Source organism: Pelmatolapia mariae, linkage group LG18 (genome assembly GCF_036321145.2).
Source record: "Pelmatolapia mariae isolate MD_Pm_ZW linkage group LG18, Pm_UMD_F_2, whole genome shotgun sequence".
NCBI lineage: Eukaryota > Metazoa > Chordata > Actinopteri > Cichliformes > Cichlidae > Pelmatolapia > Pelmatolapia mariae.
Window position 1 is genome coordinate 13,262,705 of NC_086243.1, and position 20,057 is coordinate 13,282,761.

At 39.8% G+C, this 20,057-nt stretch overlaps 2 protein-coding genes across 3 annotated transcripts; both read left to right on the forward strand.

The window, feature by feature from the left end:
- Positions 1-674: 674 nt before the first annotated feature.
- Positions 675-12,334, forward strand: LOC134617467 (endophilin-A2-like). 2 transcript variants are annotated; one of them, XM_063462716.1, is made up of 9 exons: positions 675-879; positions 6,195-6,263; positions 6,418-6,634; positions 6,885-7,018; positions 7,269-7,427; positions 8,394-8,497; positions 8,855-8,988; positions 9,155-9,214; positions 9,898-12,334. In XM_063462716.1, the coding sequence occupies exons 1-9, from the start codon at positions 835-837 to the stop codon at positions 10,083-10,085; spliced, it is 1,110 nt and encodes a 369-aa protein (XP_063318786.1). In that variant the 5' UTR covers positions 675-834; the 3' UTR covers positions 10,086-12,334. The 2 variants fall into 2 exon arrangements, with proteins under 2 accessions (XP_063318786.1, XP_063318787.1); XM_063462717.1 differs by lacking the exon at positions 9,155-9,214.
- A 297-nt stretch (positions 12,335-12,631) lies between these two features.
- On the forward strand, positions 12,632-19,824 carry stap2a (signal transducing adaptor family member 2a). Its single transcript, XM_063461872.1, has 11 exons — positions 12,632-12,775; positions 13,624-13,695; positions 13,779-13,898; positions 13,990-14,046; positions 14,131-14,282; positions 14,382-14,513; positions 14,625-14,694; positions 17,857-17,959; positions 18,029-18,124; positions 18,202-18,333; positions 18,419-19,824. The coding sequence occupies exons 1-11, from the start codon at positions 12,668-12,670 to the stop codon at positions 18,472-18,474; spliced, it is 1,098 nt and encodes a 365-aa protein (XP_063317942.1). The 5' UTR covers positions 12,632-12,667; the 3' UTR covers positions 18,475-19,824.
- Positions 19,825-20,057: the final 233 nt, after the last annotated feature.

The window sequence follows — 20,057 nt, forward strand, 5'->3', positions numbered from 1 at the left end:
AATGTGCTGGTGTAAGGTTAATTTGCGTATATAAAAAAAGTGTAATTTGCCACTTTAAAAAAAAATAATAATTCATGCACTATAATTGATAAATGCATTCTGACTAGAACCTAAAAAAATTCACAGTGCTGCATGAAAAAAGTTCTTGCATATGGTTACCGTTCGGTGTGGGCTAAAACCAAACGTGAAAAGCCAAGAGCATTGTTAATCAAACTTGATCTTGTACACTGTACACTCTGTAGTTTCCACATGCCATTAACCATAGATCTACAACAAAAATCGATCTGCAATAATTAGTTCAGGAAATCACTTTAGCTGAATGTGACTTTCTTCCTACAAACTCGTTTTGTCCTCAGTAAATTAATTTAACACCTCAAATTAAGTTTTAGATGTTTTTGTAACTTTTTAAAATGCAATTTAATCTTTTATATTTAGCTATAAAATATTATTTGAAAATATAATAGGTGAATCAGTAGTGGAAATCGTGTGGAAAAACGAATGACCAGTTACTTATTAGAATAGAGAAACAACCTTTAGGCTTCAGTACTTGCAGTTTTAATATGGAGTAACGATACCTGAAGGTGGGCAGTTTATTAGTATTTTTATTTATTAGTCTACACGAAGTACTTTGACCTGCTTTATTCAGCCGGATGGAGCCTCCCACACGAACCTGAAGCCAGGAAACTGTGGTTGCTTAGCAAACTTCTCATCCACGATCCAAAGTTTGGAGACGTGTTGCTCAGTCGCTGTTTGTGCTGTGAACTCAGAGCAACTGCTTTCCATACGTTTCCCCCCTTCTTTGAGGTCCAGGTGGCAACGCTGAAACCTGCAAAGATGTCCGTCGCAGGATTTAAAAAACAGATTTACAAAGCCACTCAGGTAAGCGCGCGACAGTTAAACATTAGCCTGTCGTTTAGTTAGCCATGTAGCATTCTGACTACCTGGTTAAGCAGAACGGAAAGCTTTAACAATAAATAATTAAACACCTCCAGCTTGCTGCACATACCACAGGCTATGTTGTTGTTAAACATTTCAGAATATGACAAATGTGTTGCTAACGTAACGGCTAACGTAAAAGTTAATAGTTGACTTTATCTTAGCTAATGCTAATTAGCGAAACATTGACACAGCACTGGTTAACCCAGCTATTAATCTTTCCATAAAAGTTTTGTTTTCCTCAAGTCTAACGATTTGTATTTATGCACCCACTGTTTTCTGATAAATTACTTTTTCCCCTAAGAAAGTGAGACCTGGGAACAGTATTTGTACAGAGTTTCTACCAAAGTTTTGTACTACTTGGCTTGTGCTCTTGTTAAATTGACGTTAAAAGAACAGCAAACAATCGGAGGTTTCTTTTCCTTCTCCCAAACAGAGACCTCGTACGTTGGGTGGAGTTTCTTGATATCTTTTAGGTTGTTTTTACGTTTCGTTTTTCGGTGTTTTGTTGTTGTTGTTGTTGTTGTTTTCCATAGCAGGGCAGTTCGCCAGTCTTGTTCAAAACTAAGGTTTCTTATCTGTTTCTTGGTGTTTCGCAACAACCCCCAGACAGATGAGCTGTCCTGTTAAGATGATAACAACAGTTAAAATTAAACTCATTTTAAGTGTTTGAGTTTCATATGTTTCCCAGCTGTGTAAAATGATCTGTCATTATTTCTTAGATATTCTGTTCATCAGTCATCTGGTGTAATTTTCTTTTTTTTACATCTTCAATAAGGAAGTATAAAACTCTAAGCTTAAGAGTTCAGTGCTGTGTTTTTAACATTAGCTTTTCTCATTGCTGAGCATCTCCTATATCACATAACAAGCATGTAAAAACTGAAGCAGCACACGTTAACATAGACAGCTGAGGGATTTGAAAGCTTAGATTCAGATGATTACACAAATTTAAGTCTGTGCATTCTTGTTACATCATGAATTTATTGTACTGGGTTTGTCTCCAGCTTCCACTTATCCAATAACAGTAATGCTTGTTATCAGAGAAACTTAAATAGCTGCCCTTTGATTTAAATGCAAAACCTGCCCATGACGTGCGTTGTCCCTGTACCAGCTTTGCTAACATCATGTGACATAAAAGTGATTGCTCTTACGTCGGTGGGTGTGTCTGTCCTCCATTGTAAGTAATGGAATCCTAGTAATGTGGATACTGCCCAAGCCAGCTTCAAACTCATAAGTAATAACACAGATCTAGTTGTTATGTTAGTACTGTAACAACGGATAGGTGAATCCACAGAAACCAGTTCTTTCAAAACTAGCTGCACAAGTGGTTTGCTAACTATACAGAACAGTGACCAGTTCCTGTCATAGAAAAATCAAGAATTATTTAATATGCTATGGCTGCAAACACACAAGATTTATACTGAGTATTTTTTATCTGAGTTGTACGTACCTGGCCCAGCACAGCTAAGCATCTTGTCATTCAGGTTTAAAAAGAAAAAAATGGGGTGGAGATTATTAGTTGTGTAAGGTAATTGCCTAACAGACTTGCGTCATATGGCCTAGAAATTAATTACATAAAGATTTTACATTTACATTTTTAAAGTTAAATCTTAAATAAAATGTGCGATTTTTTAAATGACTGTTTTTAGTACTTTGCCCACACAAAAAACCCCACAATTTTTATTTCCTATAGCCACTGTTGCAGGAAACAACTAAACAAACAAGCCCTTCAGTATGTTTCACAGTTTATAAGTGAAGCGCCAAATCCCTGTCCAATATCACATAAATGCTGAATGGTTCATAACTGTATCAAAAAATCAGTGCACCTTTAATTACTCAGATTATTAAGATTTCCTTTATGTTTGACAGACTAATCTCTCCTCGGCATGTGGGCACCAGTGTTGCACAAATTTCTGCCATTCTTCAGAGGCCATTTTTAATGTGCTCCTTATTAGAAGGACTGTGTGTTGCTTTTAGGGCTGGGCCATATTATACCGTTCACGGTAATACCGGTATAATGTTAGGCAACGATAGGAAAATGAAATATCGCGATAGAATATGAGTAAAACGCGCATGCGCAGTGCCTTTGTTTTCATACGCACATGGCCGATTGTTGAGTGAAACAACCAGAATTGAACCAGAATTGGTTTGTAAAAATGGTGCAACTTCAGTGATGTGGAACTGGTTTGGTGTTTGTCCCTCAGATACACGACAAAGCACATTTTTTTGCAGAACATGCAAGCGGGCCGTCGTTATTGCCGTGTTTGTCGGACTAAGATGCTCTTAAATCTGGGAGTAATCTGGGTCCTAAACTCCTTATCCTTCAGGGCAAACGAACACTGCAGCATCACTGAGAGTTAAAAACTGTCTAAATTCTTTCATCTTTAATAAAACAATCAGCATTACTGCTTTACCAGGTGTAATTATGAAGTTTAACTTCCAGGCATCCATGAAAACAGAATTTATTACACTTAACGGAGTTAGAAGTTAGCAGGAAGCTAGCGGAAGTTAGCTCGCTAGTTTCGCTAGTTACCTAAGCATGATATAGCATGTTCTGACTGAGAGATTTCTGAAAAAATTCAAACGTACAGCTCTGCTATCACTTCCAAAATAAATGAAGACAGGAAACTAAACAGCAGTTACGTTTGTAGGGTTACTGAAGTTGGGCTAGCTGGTATATAATGATGTGCTACGTGATCGCTAGCGACACAGCTATGTTAGCATAACATAAACAGTGAAGCTGGAGGACGAACACTAACACTTTTCCACTTATAAAAGTTAACGTTAAGGTTCCTGATAGTTAGAGACAAATGCAATCGCATGGCAGGATGCTGTAAACGGACCAAACTTCAGTCAGGAGAACAACTGAGATAATCCATCCACAATGTGAGGTTAGTCATTAATATACTGCAACAACATGGGAATAGAGCAGCTGTGATAGAATACAGCATTAATGAATCAATGTTACAGAAGTGGAGGAAGCAAGAAGAATGAGTTTAATAAAGTTTGATTTATCTGACTGCTTTGTTTCGCTTAATGTGCCTTATAATCCCGTGCACCTTATGGTCCGAAAAATACGTACTGCACTGCAGTTTAATGTTGCAAAGCACCTCTTTTTAACTTCAGTGGATGTTATGCATGGTTATGCTCAGGATATGTCAGCCCATTTCTACTGGAAATGCCTTTTGGTTAAACTTTCAAGCAAGGAATTTGCATTTGCACTGTTAAATTTTTATATAGCTGTAATGCACATAAAAACCAGCTTCTTGTTTAAGTGAAAATAAATGGAAGGTTGTCTTTTTGCGCTAGTAATGTTGTGGAGTTGTATTTTGTCTCGCATCAATTATATCATCAGTTATATCGTTATCGCAAATTTTCAAATATATATCGTGATAAATATTTTTGGCCATATCGCCCTGCTCTAGTTGCTTTACTCTTTATCTTATTAAAATATCCCAAACAAATACCCCAGACATGCAGGCCCAGGTCAGAGTTTTGTGTTTTTACCAATAATATGGAGCTGCCATGCCAGAGGAACAAAGGAAGACCACAGAGGAGATTCATGGAGCTAGTGGTAGAAGACATCCTCAGTGTTGGTGTGAAAAACGAGAATGTTAGGGATAGGATGAGATGGAGGGAGATGATCTGCTGCGGTGACCCCGAACGGGAGGAAGTGTGTAGGGTTTTGGCATTGTACTTTGCATCTTTTGGCTACAGTATTCCCTTTTTGCCAGTTTTTGGAGACTGCCAGTCATCTTGTCAGACTGTGTTTTGTTTCTGTACATCCATAAGGCTCATGGTGTCATATGCATCATCCAACATATTTTTGCAGAAAATATGTCAGCTCAAATGGGGCCTGCTGGGCCCCATTTGACATTATAATTCATTATAATTAGCCCATTTTGAACTTAGAAATGATTTTGATTTTAAAGTGGTAATTTCTGCTCCTTAGTATACTGAAGCCAAACCCTTTCACAGAAGCTGAATTGGTTTTACTTTTCTTGTTGGCCAAAGACATTTCTTGGACTGAGCTGAATTAAACCTGCCACTGTCTCGTGTGGTGCTCAATAGAAGATGGCTAAGCTAACACTGCAAGGTCAGATCTGCACCTAATTGCTTGTTTGAGGTCATTGCTGGAGGTTCGGTGAGTTATTAAAGCCAAATATTCACTCACTTTTCCCGCCTGCAATGGGAATGTGTGTTTGTCTGTGTTCAATAAAGCACAGAAAAATAGTTGTATTTTTAATTCAAGCCTTTGATTAGTATCAGATCACAGATTTCAGATCAGATCAGATTTGTTATAAGTTAGGGCAGAAAACCACAGAGCTGCAATGAGCTAAGTTTTCACTTCCCATTGTGCATAACAACTTCTCATCTGGTACAAAGAGAGTCTTTGATTTCAGTTTCTAAATAGGGAAACATCCAGGGCTAATCTATTTCCCATGAACCCTTTGGTGATAGGTGCTTAGGGCGAATTTCAGAGTCATTGAAGGTTAGAAAAAAACATTGCCAGGCCTGTGTACAATAAACTGGAGAGATTGATTGATCCATCTGTTCATAGAGTTTTATGTGTAGTGTGTTGCTGACAGCTGCACTGGACTGAACTGAAATAAGAGCGCGCACACACAATGAGCCTCTGTTTTGCTTGCCAGGAGACCTAGTGGAAGAAAGATGAAGCCTGCATCTGTGATTATTAAAATTATCCATGGATGTGGCTGTAGTGTGTAGGAAACTCTGCTAAAAGTCTGTGCTGGCCTGATGGAAAAAAGGAAAACTTCTAGTATAATTCCTTATGGAATTATGGTTCTAAGTAAAGAGGAAAGAACTCAGTCCCTCACACAGAGCTGAGGAGGTTGCTTCCCCCATGGAAAATGGACAAGTATTGGAACTTGGGAGTTAATCAAAACAAAATCTTGAAAGATAAACAACAAAGTTTTAAAAGCAACAACAGCACAGGTGTCCTTGGATCTGGAAGTGGATAGAGTTGTATGCAAAGGGTTAGGCATTTTGTGTTGGCGCAGACAACCAGCATTTTAGATTCTCTGGAGATTATTTAGAGAAGCCAGAATTTGTCAAGCTCGAATGTTTACAACTTTTGTAGAAAAAGTGGCTTACAGTTTTCAGAAACATTCACAGGGATATCAATAGAAATTTTATATGAAATATTTTTCTTTTTCAGTCTTCGTAATCCTCCGTGACGGCCAGTAAGAATGTTAATTTCAGTCAGTTGCATTTTTCTGTTTGCTCTGGGTTCACAGTTGATGAGTGAGAAGGTTGGAGGTGCAGAGGGAACCAAACTGGATGAAGACTTCAAGGACCTTGAAAGGGTATTTAATGCATTCCACATAATACTTACAGCTCATGTGTTTAAGTTGTATTAGCTTGTTGAAATGATTTCCTCCAGCTTCCTTTGATTTACATAAGTGGCCCTAATGGCATTCAACTTGCATTTAATTTTTGTCATTTCTTGTGTGCCACCAGAAAGCTGATATTACTAGCAAAGCAGTAGTGGAAGTCCTCAATAAAACATCAGAGTACATCCAGCCTAATCCAGCAACGAGAGCTAAGCTTAGCATGCTCTCCACAGTTTCCAAAATCCGTGGGCAGGTCAACAGTCCAGGCTACCCCCAGGCTGAGGGCCTTCTGGGGGAGTGTATGACTAAATATGGACATGAAATCGGCGAGAATAGCAACTTTGGTAAGAACAGCAGTTAATAGCAGGAAAAGATATAAGGTAGAAGAGGCATGTTATACTTGATAGCATATGCTTTAAATTAGGAAAAGACACAAGAATGTGGACAGTATGATAGGGGAGTTGTGTGCATTTGTGAGGGGGTTGCCGACAGACATGGTTAATTTGGGGGCTTTGTTGTGTTTGATTGTTGCTAATTACATGACTCATATTATCTTAGGCATGCTCATGCTAATTGTGTGTGCATTTTCCACAGGTGGGGCTCTTATAGACGCAGGAGAGTCAATGAAGAGGTTGGCTGAGGTCAAGGATGCGTTGGATATTGATGTGAAGCAGAACTTTATTGACCCACTGCAGGGAATCGCTGAAAAGGACATCAAAGACATTCAGGTAGACTCAAAAGATTCTGCGCATACAGGCCTAGGCATTCACTAATGAGCTCTGCAGGCTGCATGTGAGTTACAATGTTATAAAAAAGTATTCAGAATCCAAGCTGACATTGAATTACACTAATGACAAAGAACATTTGTCAAAGCAGTTATAAACAAGTGAAAATCTTTTGATGTTTGTATGATAGTATATATTCTGTGAAATTTCATCCTCCTAATTGTAACACTAATCTCCCACCCCCACTTTGCAGTTCCACCTGAAGAAGTTGGAGGGCCGCCGTCTAGACTATGACTATAAAAAGAAACGTCAAGGTAAAATCCAAGATGAAGAGATCAGGCAGGCCCTGGAAAAGTTCCACGAGTCCAAAGAACTGTCTGAGCGCTCAATGCACAACCTCCTGGAGACAGATGTGAGTATTAAGTAGTACAATGTGGCTTTTAGAACTGCTGCGCCAAGTTCCTTCAACAGATAGTTGTAAGTAAACCTGACATTGTTTAATGAGTCTGATGTAACAAAAGTATTGATTTGATTAATGCCACATTTGTGGCTCTGTGTAAGACCAAAAGGATTAACCTGTAGGAAGACTGTATAAACTTAGATTATATGTCTGCAGGAGTGCCAGTGAGACACTCTTTGTTATTCTACAGCACTATCAGCATCATGCATAATGAACAATACTGTGATAGAGACTGAATGTATTGTGACAAGAGATCCCCAATGAGTTTAAAAGCAGCAGTAGCTTTTAATTTTGACCAATTGTTAACCTAGTTCAGTGTCAACAAACATGGTTATTTAGTCTATAGTCATCTTTAATCATTTTAGCAAGAATAATGATTTAGGGCAGATTTTGTGGCTGCCAAGCTATCTGTGTACCAGTACTTGCAGATCTAAGTCTAGGAGGAAATGTATTATAATGCAATGGTATGCTGATGGATTACTTGTTAAAGTCTGTAATGGTGCATTAATACAGTAGCACTAAACTGAGAAAAGAGTGGCAAGTTACATAAGAAACTACGTAGCGAACATGAGAACCATGTGAAATTACATTGCCCAACTGTTTCACTGTTACATGTTTTGGAAATAAATGTAGTTGGCAGCTCACAGGTTCTCCAACATCAAAACACACAAGTATTTAAGGACAGTACGTATCAGCTGACTTGCCTTGTTTTTTTCCATTGTGCTGTGCAGCTACGTGAAACCCGTCAAACCTGTTTGGTGTGGTATTTGCTGTTTTTCGTGCCATCAGTGGACCATTGCAAAGCTTTTTTCACGATGATTAACAAATGACGAGAATACAAGTCACACTTAAAGAACTCACCATGTTTCGTTTCTTTTTTCTGTTTTTTAAATACTCCTCATGTTTCTGCCTTTGTAGGTGGAGCAGGTGAGTCAGCTGTCCTCTTTTGTGGAGTCTCTGCTGCAGTATCACAGACAGGCCACACAGATCATGGAGGAGCTTTCTGACAAACTGAGAGAAAGGTCAGCACCAGACTATTTTTGGAAAGTGGCATGCCTTTTGTATGTTGAGGCTTCGTCCTCTGGCTCGTGACAGGATGATTCAGCCGTATCTTTTGTCCATCTGATTACATCCAATGAATACCAAGCTGCAAAATATGTTTTGGGGTTTTTTTTCTGTTAGAGAAACAAAATATCAGCTTAGTTTAGAACTTAAGATCATTTTGTTTTCTTTTAATAAAATGTGTCTAGTTTTTGTGATTGGATTAAAGCCCAAAATAAGATCGGCCAACTCTTTGTTAGCATGTCTGTATTTGTATTGGCACATCCTCTACTTGTGAGCTCAAAGAGGTAATGGTTTGTGATTCTGATTGTTTGCAGGGTAAATGATGCTCAGTCTCGCCCAAGACAAGAGTACACTCCCAAACCCAAACCAGCCTTTGATTTTGGAGAAGTAGAACACTCAAACGGAGGATACTCTTCATCTGCTTCAAGCCCTCCAGCTTACTCTTCTGGTACACTTCTTTCTTTCTGTTTTTTCCCTCTTCATATTTTGTGAGAGGTGTGTGTGTGTGTTGTGTGTTCGTGTATGCGTGGCAGGCCTAGTCCTAAGAAAGCAGGCATCTGTGCAAGTGTGTCTCATTCATATGACTGATGTGTCTTTCCTTCTGCAACATTAAGCAAACACATCACAGTATCAAGGGCCATCCTTCCAAAGACCGTCCATCAAGAACAGACGGCGTGAGTGGACAGAGGAAGAAAATGTGTCACTTGCACTGAACTTAAAACTATTACTACTACTACTACTCAGCCTGTTGCACATCTTTGTAGCAGAAAAGTTTATGCATAAATGTGAAGTGTCTCACTAGCTTTGCTACACTGTGATTGGTGGGTCAATTAATAACCAAGGCTGCAGATACATTCATTCATTGGCAAACAAAAACACATCTTAAATAACCATTGAGTATGGTATTATGTATGAAGTTGTATGTATCTGACAGCTTAGTGCACTGATGACTGAATCTTCTGAATGTCAAGAAAAAAAACAATCATGATATACCCAAATGTTTAACTTGCAGTTTAAAGTCTGAATCAATTCTCAGACAAAAGAGAAGAAAATAATGGGGAAAATATGTAGCCTGATTTATACTCCTGCGTTGATTTCTTGAGGTTCAGAAGGATTCTCCTTAAGCACACTGGTGACTAACTTAAAAGTCTTTGTGTTTCCTGTTTTTATGACTTGGACTTAATGGCTACAGAGTGGACTGGAAAACATTGGTGTTAAATTCCCTATAATGAAAACCTTTCAAAGGAGAATATACTAACCTCATTGAAGGGAAATTGTTTCCATGGAATAACTGTATTTGTTTTTTGTTTTGTTTTTCTCCCTTTCTCCATCTCTGTGCCTCTGTCTCTTTCTTCAGCTGAGCCTTGCTGTAAGGCCATGTATGACTTTGAGCCAGAGAATGATGGAGAGCTGGGCTTCCAGGAGGGTGACATCATTAAATTGGTTTCTCAAATCGATGAGAACTGGTATGAAGGAAGCCTCCGTGGAAAATCAGGATACTTCCCCACCAACTATGTTGAAGTGATGGTCCCTCTGCCACACTGAAAACAGCAGGGGTTAAGATTATGAAAAGTGGAGGGTAATGGATTACCAGATCTCTTAATAACAAAGATTATATAAAAAGTAAATATCAAGACAATGACCAATATTTTTTGTATCTCAAGGTTAAAGAGTACACACAGATTTGTAAAAACATCAAGGGCAGAGGAATGTTCGATGAGCCAAATTATATCGTAATATTTGGGTGCTTCTGTCATATCCTGAGTTTTATAGCCATTCTCTATGCACCTGTGCACTTTTTACACTACACCTCTATCACCAGGACTGATTAAGCAATGCTGAGAGAATGGTGTTTGGGGAAGAAATGGTCTACAAACTCTTAAGTGCAACTACTTTATTTTTCTTATCCTGTTTTTATACTCAGAATATTACGTTTCGTTCTATGCATTGTTCATATTGGTACTACACACATGCATGCGTTCCTCTAAACACTATTCATACACTCCCATTTTTAATCTCTGTACCTTAAGGCCTTAGTACTGTGCGTCAACATGGAGGACTGGCTACCCTTTACCAATGTTTAGTCTCTGCCGCCCTCTAGTGGTCACAGAGTTTCTTCTTAGCTCCTTATTCAGCAACACTATTATGTGATTTTTGTTGGATGTTTCTTACCAAATCTATGTTGGGTAGTTTGTCCTAAGTTTTAGTTTGCAGATGTTGAAACAGCGTGAGTGAGTCAATAGATGTAGTTTTTCTAAACATTGGTAGTTTTAGCATTAACAAAAAGAATTGCAGTTAAACTCTAAAAATTACAATTTAACATTATTTATGTAACGCAGCTTATCAAGTTATCGGTGAATTCATTTACTTACAACCTAGATCACACTGCCCTCATTTTATTCAACATGGATGCCAAAGAATTTTTTTTTTTTTTTAATTTTCCAAAATGCAAAGGGCTGTTCGTGTGCACAATTTTGTTGATATTTCAGATGATTACATGCAGCATCCCACCGTTCATGTTGTGCAACGTTACACCAAAGCCAAAACCATGTTCTTTCAGTTCCTCTGTTTTCTCAGGCTCTATCGATACTGCTGGCAGTGTCACTCATAATGTTCTGTGGGATTTTTTTTTTTTTTTTTAAATTCAGCTGTTTGTTTCATGAACTTTCTGTCACTGGTGCATTTTCCACGTCAGTGCTCGGGTGAGCTTGGCCTTATTATTCTAACCTCCAATTTGATGCGTGGAATTTAATCTGATGTGTGTTTGGTGTTTTTTGTACCTGCCTCAGTTTTCAGGCCGAAACTGCATCAGACCTGATGGGGGTTGCTATCTTCCAGTGACTGTGTACTGAATTTACAAATAATAAGGAAGGACCTTTGCACAATGGCTGGTTTCAGTTCCAATTAAGCCTATTACAAGCAAACTATGAACTGTCATGGTCTGTGCTGTTCACTAGAATGCCAACTTTCTCCTCTTGTCATGATCCCCTTGTTAGACCGCCCCCTGCCCCACTCATCTCTCCCATCTCCATTTAAACTGAGAGTGGAACAGACAGGTCTTTTCAGCAGGCAAGGGCACACAGCACTGGATTATGCCCTCCCCCACTATGCTTTATTCACCACCTGCCCCTGTGCCCCTACCCCCTTTCTCATTATCTACCCCATCCCAAGCCCACGGTGCCTCTGAGGCTCAGTCTCCTGGTCCATAATACCATCATTGCTATCACAGTAGATACCTCTTAATGTTTTGCTTGCATCTGTGCTCTGTTATTAGTGGTATGTATTGCACCGGGGGTTTGACATGGCAGACTAATAACTGTGGTTCAGGTGTGGGTTTACATGCCTCATTACACATAATCAAAAGCCCTCTTCCCAAGTTTAGGAGAGGAGGAGGGTCAGGGGCTCAGGTTGAGCTGTTCTGTAGCTTGTATAATATTCATGAAGAACAAAGGGCTAAGATCAGCTTTTGTCAGCTGCTGCTCTTACTGTGGAAATAAAGCTTTTATTTTTTTCCCCCATCATGCACGCTTTTGAATTTTCTGTGAAAGTAGCCTAACTTTTTGTGTGTTTTTTTTTTTTTTCATTCTAGCTTTTGCCATATTCAATGCCTCATTTTTTGTAACTGTGACACATTAGGGAGAAATGTTGAGACTAAAAGTGGGATTATCCTGGATTATCTTTAGGATGTATGAATTACCTCTATGCTAAATGTAATCTTGTGTATTTGTATAATTAATGCGGTGTATGAATGAATGCTGTCCATTTGCTTCTTTAAATAAATGTTAAGTAATTTGTCCCGTGTGTCTGTGTAAAACTAAACTGCTACAGTTTTTGTTTTGATTTTTTTGTTGTTGTTGTTGTTGATTATCACACAATACATATTTTGACATTTCGACAAATGCTCTTTTTTCTTGCTCACTAAACATCTCAATACTTGGGACTTCATCCCCCAGTCATCCAATTTTTAATCTCTATAACCACCCGTCTGCATGACCCCCAGACACAGCAGGCTGCATCAGCCAGCTGTTGGATTATTGCCACGGCACTATCTCATCGGGGAAGGCGTGTCAGTCCCCGAATTACTCAGCGCCCCTTTGTCCTCGTTCGGTGGCCAGCCAGCGACACTCATGGCGGCTGCACCCGTCAGGCAGCGCTCCGGACCAGGGGGGCAGCGGGCACAGCTCCCGCCCTGTTACTACGAAGGGTACCTGGAGAAGCGAGGACCGAAAGAAAAGGTAGGGTCACCCGGTGCACATCAATTGCCGTATTTTGGTTTCGGCGCGTCCTGTAGATGCTGGAAGTCGGGGGTCGGTGGGTGTGTGTGTATGGACCGCACACCGGCTGAGCCACCATTCCCAGAGAGCTGTCAACTTCCTTATTGTGCGAGAATGGGTGAGGCGAAACTGCACTGCTGCTGCTGGCAGGGATTTATTTAATTCACACAGCGGTGAAGCATATTGGAGGCAAAGCATGCAACGATGTATCATCTAATCACAGCGTCTGAATGACAGAAATCACGACTGCTGTCAAACATTACATGTTATTTCGGTTGCCACATGAACCGAACAGGGCTGTATTTTGTTGATAACGGGGCATCTGATTGTCACAAACGGTACCCCAGCCAAGCATTTCCACTCAGAATCCATTAGCTGACTCACAGACACTCAATCTTTTGAATTATTGATCCGCCAGTCTGATCTCTGAAATACATATCCTAGATTTCAAATAAAGTTACACAGAGAAATTGGCAGTTTTGCCCAAGGATACTTTCACGTATTAGCTTTATTTATAGGGAAGACGATAAATAAGACACTCCCCAGGTGTCCTACCCCTCTCTGATTAGGCTCCTTTTTAATGCAATGTGGACATGTAATGTGAGCACGGCTCAGGTGCAGGGTGTCGCAGTGATCCATGGCCACAGATTGACAGCAGCTGAGGCTCACTCACTACAGCCATCTCCAGGGACAGGAAATGTGGGGGTGATAAAAGGAAAATATCCATTACACTGACAGGGAGGACAGCACTGGCCCTTTTTGGTTTAACATTTTTAGTTCAGGTCTGTGTGTCCATCTGTATGTGACAGGCATCCAGGCGGCTGTGGACGTGCCTGTGTGGGAATTCTTTGTATTTCTTCAACAACGCCAAGGACACTCATGTAAGTTCCAGATTATATAGCATCTTGTGTGTCTTTTTTCATATAATAGTGTGCTGGCACTAAAATATAATTATGTGCAACAGTATGTGGAGAAGCTGGACCTCAGCGGCTTTGTGTCCCTGAAGGACGACTGCAGCCGGGACAGAAACCTAGAGGCAGCTAGGCTCATCCTCCAAATGAAGGATGGAGAGACCAAACTCACAGTAAGCCACTTGGCTCACACACTCAGACGCAAAGATGCTAAAATTAACAAATCTTTGCTGAGACAGAAAATGCTGCTGCTGTCTTTTCCAGGCACCAAACTTGGAATCACGGGAGCTGTGGAAAGGATTCCTCTACTCTGTTATAGATGTAGGTATTAATCTTTTACACAGCTGCTGTCCCTGCGTCCCTGTACCAGCGTGCCTCTCACATCTCTTTCCTGTCCAATTGCAGCTGAATGTACCATCCTATCTCACACTGCTGCCAGGGCAGCTACAAATGCTACAGGAGGTGGTGGACAAAGAAAGAGCCAGGCGGAGAAGTCGCAATCCAGCACGAGCTCCTCCTTCGCCTCTCTCGGTTCCTTTAGTAGGAGAGATCCCACCGTGAGCGCTCCTCTGTGCTGCATAGAGAAGATGCACTGCAGCTAAAGTGGCTTTGGTATATCACCACATTACCTGTAATACTGTGTGTTTCATCTGCAGATGTTTTCGGCCCGTGTCCCGGACGGAGGCTGAAGTCCTTTTAGAGAGACACCCAGACTGTGGCAACATGTTGCTTCGTCCAGGCAGAGACGGATGCTCGTTGGCCGTTACTACTCGACAGGATCTCAACGGGTAAACACATTCTGAATATCTGACTACCGCAGTTACAAAATCACAAACACCAAAGGTTATCTAGAATATCATTACATGCTGTCTTTTTCTTCTTCTTCTTTTTGGCTCCAGGTCAGTTTTCAGACATTACAGAGTCACACAGAGGGACCAAGGTGGTTATGTCATTGATGTTGAAAATCCTGTAAGTGCAAAAGTGTTATCAGTTACAGTTTTACAACATTTCATAAGAGGAATGTAAAACATGTTAGTATAACTGACCGACTTTCAGATTCATGAGTATTAGGAAAAGGAGAAGAGGTTTAATTTTTCTAGTGTACACCACAGTGGACACCTCAGGAATGGTGTGATTGACGTAAACACAAAGAAAAAGAAGGATTTTAACAATTATTGCATCAGCCATTTAGAAACTACAGCATTTTCACAGGCTCAAAAGTAATTACACATTGTGGACATGGGTGCCTTTTTTCAATTAGGAGATAAAAGACTTCCACCACATCTAAAAGTGGTAACAAAACAGTTACTTTAAATCTCATTTTGGTGTAAAGTCAACACATTTTTTAAAATGTTTATCAGATTTGACTGCTGATTCTTTTATATCTCAGTGACCATCAGAATCAAAGTTAGGTCAGATGACACATATAAATAACTGCCACAAGTGTCATCACTATGGCTTTCAAATGGTAAAACCTGCTTCTAAAAATACTTTTATTCGCCAGCTCGGCAACACTAAAAGATGTTAAAGACCATAACAGACAAGTAAAGTGGATGATTGTGGAATTAACTAATTAAAAACCCTTTCACAACATCTAGCCCAGTCAAGAGCACTCGAGGAGGCACTGTAAGTGTATCATTGTCAAAGCCTGCAATCAAGAGACGCCTTCATGAATGTGCAGACGGTTTACGGCAAGATACAAAAACCACTGTTTACGTTTAAGAACAATAAGATCAGATTAGACTTTGCTTGGAAACAGAAAGCAATATATTATTGTGGAATAAGATTCTTTGCTAAAATTAAACCAAGATGAGCTTTTATCTCAAGAATGGGAAGAGTGGGCAGAAGGAAAATAACAGCACATAATCCAAAGTAGATCACATCGGCTGTAAAATACACCGGAATTAGCGTTATAGCATGGGCATGTATGGCTGCCAGTGGAACAAAGTCCACCAGTGTTTACTGATGATATGACTGCTCATAGAAGTAAGTGGGTGAACTTTGAAATAGATGTATACATTTTGAGTAAAAAAGGTACAGTTTGAAAAGGTTATAGCAAAAGTAACCCAGGAGCTTGATAAGCCAGAGAAGTGAAATGAAAGTGGTTGAGTGAGTCTCAGGATCTCCGTTCAAATGAGCATGCTTTTCACCTGTGTGAGGGGAAAAAAAACCCAGAAAAATCCACTAACAAGCAGCAACCAAAAGCAGCTGCACATAAGGGCCTGGCAGAGCATCACAGAGAAGGAACCACATTGTTTGGTGATATCCATGAGTTCCAGACAACAGGCAAAGGATTGCATTCAAGCACTGAAAATAATCCCTCTGAAAACAATGTTTAAGCCTTTATATAAAAAAGTGGATGTAATTTCTATATGGGCAATGCTATTTATTTGTGTTAAATCTCTTGAATCAAAGCTAAGAGTCAAAGAGTTTATTTGCATCATTTCAAATCGAGCGTGGTGGTGTACAGAGCCAAAATTCAGAAAATTGTGCCCTGATCAAAAACTCATAGACCTTACTGTTATAGGTTCAGAGTTTTAACATTACATCATGGCTGTGTTTTTATTGAAGAAATGTGTGTTGTGCGTTTGTTTATTTTTGCAAACATCAAACCGCTTAAATCCAACTGATCAGACTGAGGCATGAGATTATTAAAAGCATGGGTCTCGGTTCACCTCTTTTATTGTGAATCAGTCCCATCACAGCTACTTAACCATGATGCTCTATGTTGGATAATTAAAAAAAAAAAAAAAAAAAGAAGATCTAACAGAGTTTTTATGCAGGATGTCAGATACAAACTTGATGTTTCAGATCTCTTCAGAGCTGTTATTTTCTCTGTACTGACATCTGGTCAAAATCAAATATAGCTCTGTACTCACATTAATCTTTTAAAGCTTTTTGAGTTTTCAAGTTTTGAGGATTTTTGTGAATATTTTGGCACACAGAAGGTCTTAAAAACATTATTTGAAAATAGAACTGTAAGACATAAATTATAAATTTGAGTAGAGAGATTGAATAAAGCAGGAGAATCAGGGCTATACTTCATATCAACAATTATATGTCCTCATTTGTGCTTCTTGTATGTGGAGTCCCCAAGGCTCAATCTTTGGACCAGTTTTTGTTTGTTTATATGCAGTACCCCTCGGTCTTCTACTTAACAGCTTCAAAGGCATTTCTTACTTTGCTATGCTGATGATACACAGCTATACTTTTCTGTTAGGCCCAACAACCTCAGGACCCTCTCCTACCTCAGCAAATGCTTCACTGCCATTAATAATTGCATGTATTTACATTTTCTCCATCTCAACACTGGTAAAACTGAGGCTCTTGTATTCAGCCCTGACAACTTCTCTAGGGAGGCCAGCCAATTACATTGGCCCCCATTTCCACCAATATCAGATCATCTGCTAAAAACCTTGGTATTATTTTTGACCTACAACTGAAATTTGAAATACACCTCTAAGGGAATCCAGACTTGATTCTTTCATTTAAAAAACACCGCAAAAATCGGTTGCTGTCATTTAATAATTTACAACTTTAAGACTGCTATTAAAAAGTCACTGGCCCTGATGAGTCACCTCTATTCTTGCTGCTTCACTGGCTTCCAGTGATGTTCAGAATCCACTTTAAAATTCTACTGTTAACATATAAAGCTCTACATGCTAGGCTCCTGCTTATTTAGCAGAGATACCGAGACCTTACAGCAGCTGTCAGCCTGTCAGATTATCTGAACAGGTTCTTTTAACTGTTCCACGTTTTTACTTTTAAACCTGAGGTGATATTGAGGTGCTTTTGAAGTTGGAGTGCCCAAACTTTAGAACAGCTTCCCTCAGCCTATCAGGTCGGGTGAATCTGTGGTTTGTTTTTAACAACTGCTGAAAACTAATTTTTTATAGATTAGCTTTCCCTTCATCTTTCTCCCATTATTTTTTTAGCCGTAGTTTAGATCTAATGAATATATGGAGGTGAGTATGTCAATAACATATGATTGACTGTTTGTCTGTATGCTAGATCATGTATACTTATTTTTAATGTAAAGCTGTTATCCAAACTATGAAACTCACTGTAGCTGTGTGTTTTAAGTTAATGTTATTGTTATTATTATTATAACACAGAGGTATCTTCTTACAGATCCCCTGTGCCACTCTTCATGAGGTCATTGATGCACTAGTAGAGAAAACAGCAGGAACTCTTCAGCCTTTCCTACTCGAGGAGCCTTATGAGGAGAATATAAGTGAGGCATTACTAAACATTTCTCACCCGCCTTTTTAAACAAATTCTTAATACTAATTTATGTCATCAGCATATGTTTCTGCCAATGATGAGAACGGAGAGAGGATCCTCCACACTGCCCCCTCAAGCCCCCTGCCTAAGGCCCCTGCCCTTCCTCCAAAACAAGGTTTGTGCCGGTCATATAAACTATGTGCAATGAGAGGCAGAGAGCATATCATGATCACTGCTCCCATTCTGGTGCAGATCGTTGGTCCTCCAGCAGTCCCCTGTCCAGGTCGCCCGCCCCAGACCGTCGCATTCTGACCTCACCAGTCCCGGCCTCGCCCAGCAACCCGATGAGACGACTCATCCTCTCCCCTTCACCTCTCACACAGAGTGAGTACAAGATGTGCTGATTTCATTTGTGGCAGTTTATCTGCAGTCCTTTAAGCCCAAATTGTTTATCCCTGGTTGTCCACAGCGCTCAATGAGGAGCTCAAAATGAAGCTGGAGAAGAGACGAGCGAGTCAGGAGTGACTTTTACTCATTGGGAGGGACTTCCTGTCACAGCATAATCAATCTTCGGTGCCAAACCTACTCTCACTGCAGCTACGTGCTCATCCTGTGCCTTCAATGTGGAAGACAAGGGACTACAGAACCACTACTTTCTCTTGGGGAACCTTAAAACTGTGTTTGTTTGTTTCAGTATTTATGTTGTTAGATTTGACATGAGTTAACTGACTCTGGCTAGCTCCCTAAGAGCAAGACCGACTGGTTATCACCGATTACATTCATGCAATCTCTCAAAATGCTGCCCGCCCTGGTTGGCTGATGACCCACTTGCGCGTTGTCCAGTTGCATAATATTGTTTACAAGCTGCCTCCGAGCAAAAATACAGTCCACAAGAACTATGAATCACTCACAGAAGGACTGACACATATCGGACCTCCAGTTGAGCCTCATGTTTTCCTGTTTGAGCCAAAAAAAACAAACAAATAAATGAAAAAATACTGGGTGCTAAACTGCTGCTACAACAGTGGAAACCACTTAAAAAACAACATGTAGACTGCTATGATCAACTCCAAAGCAACAAACTCTGACATGAGACAAATCCAGGCATGCTCAGCTCCTTGAGTCTCCTCATTCACATCACTACATGTAGCATGACTGGAATAATAACAATACAACTTAGCTGCAAACCTGCACACTCTCTGCCTGCCTGCTCCGAGTCCTACATCTGACTGATAAGCAACCATTAACACTGCTGTTGATACAATGTAGCTCATTTACAGCTCAAGTTTAACTGTGTTGTGGGTGCATACTTTTGAAGTGTTTCCTTATTCTCTTCTCTTGTGTACGTGCTATTGTATGGTGCTATGATTGACCAGACCTGCCTGGAAACCACAGACTGTATGTAACTCTAGATGATTTCTGTTCCTCTGTAAGAAAAAGGGAAAAAGAAAAAAAAATCAGTCTACTGTAATCATAAGTGAGGGCGCCCTCTTGTGGTACGTCTGTCCCATGACCCTAATGAGCACAATCACTTACAATAGGTCAACCCCTTTACTTTGCAGAGTAAACCTGAAAGTTTTGTTATACTTTTTTTCCAGCTGCACTACAGTTAACTGATTATAGGTCTGAAGGTGCTCAAACAACAAGTAACTCTACGTGTGAAAAACGTTTACAGATTAGTGTCAAATGATTCTTAAATGTCTTGCAGTGAACAGTTTCTTGTATGTTGGTACATGATTGTCTCGTCTACTTTATTATTATCAAAGGTAGTTGGATATCTGAAGAATTAAATTTGTTTTTGCATGGATCCGTTGTGAGTTAAGACCTCTTGTTATCGAGATAACAGTGGAATTTATCAATACTATCAGTTGATGATTAGAAAGACTATTAGTGCCCTGACTTTCCTTTAAAAAATCTTTTAGGTTAAAAGTTAAGGTATTAAAATGGGGATTATTGCGATTTTAGTCCTTCCACGATCTCGACAACTCTCAGAAATAAATGTTAATATGCAATCGACAGTTTTTACACATTTAAACGGTTAGAAATGTCTAGCTAGAAATACGGCTAGACATTTGGTTTCAAATGGAAGCAAGGAGAATATTTTTTAA

Bases quoted from the DNA above. Each gene is read 5' to 3' on its own strand.
- LOC134617467 (XM_063462716.1), top strand. From the start codon at position 835: ATGTCCGTCGCAGGATTTAAAAAACAGATTTACAAAGCCACTCAG. The intron at 6,635-6,884 runs GTAAGAACAGCA...CATTTTCCACAG, and splicing joins CGGCGAGAATAGCAACTTTG to GTGGGGCTCTTATAGACGCA. The intron at 7,019-7,268 runs GTAGACTCAAAA...CCCACTTTGCAG, and splicing joins AGGACATCAAAGACATTCAG to TTCCACCTGAAGAAGTTGGA.
- stap2a (XM_063461872.1), top strand. From the start codon at position 12,668: ATGGCGGCTGCACCCGTCAGGCAGCGCTCCGGACCAGGGGGGCAGCGG. The intron at 14,047-14,130 runs GTAGGTATTAAT...GTCCAATTGCAG, and splicing joins TCCTCTACTCTGTTATAGAT to CTGAATGTACCATCCTATCT. The intron at 18,125-18,201 runs GTTTGTGCCGGT...ATTCTGGTGCAG, and splicing joins TGCCCTTCCTCCAAAACAAG to ATCGTTGGTCCTCCAGCAGT.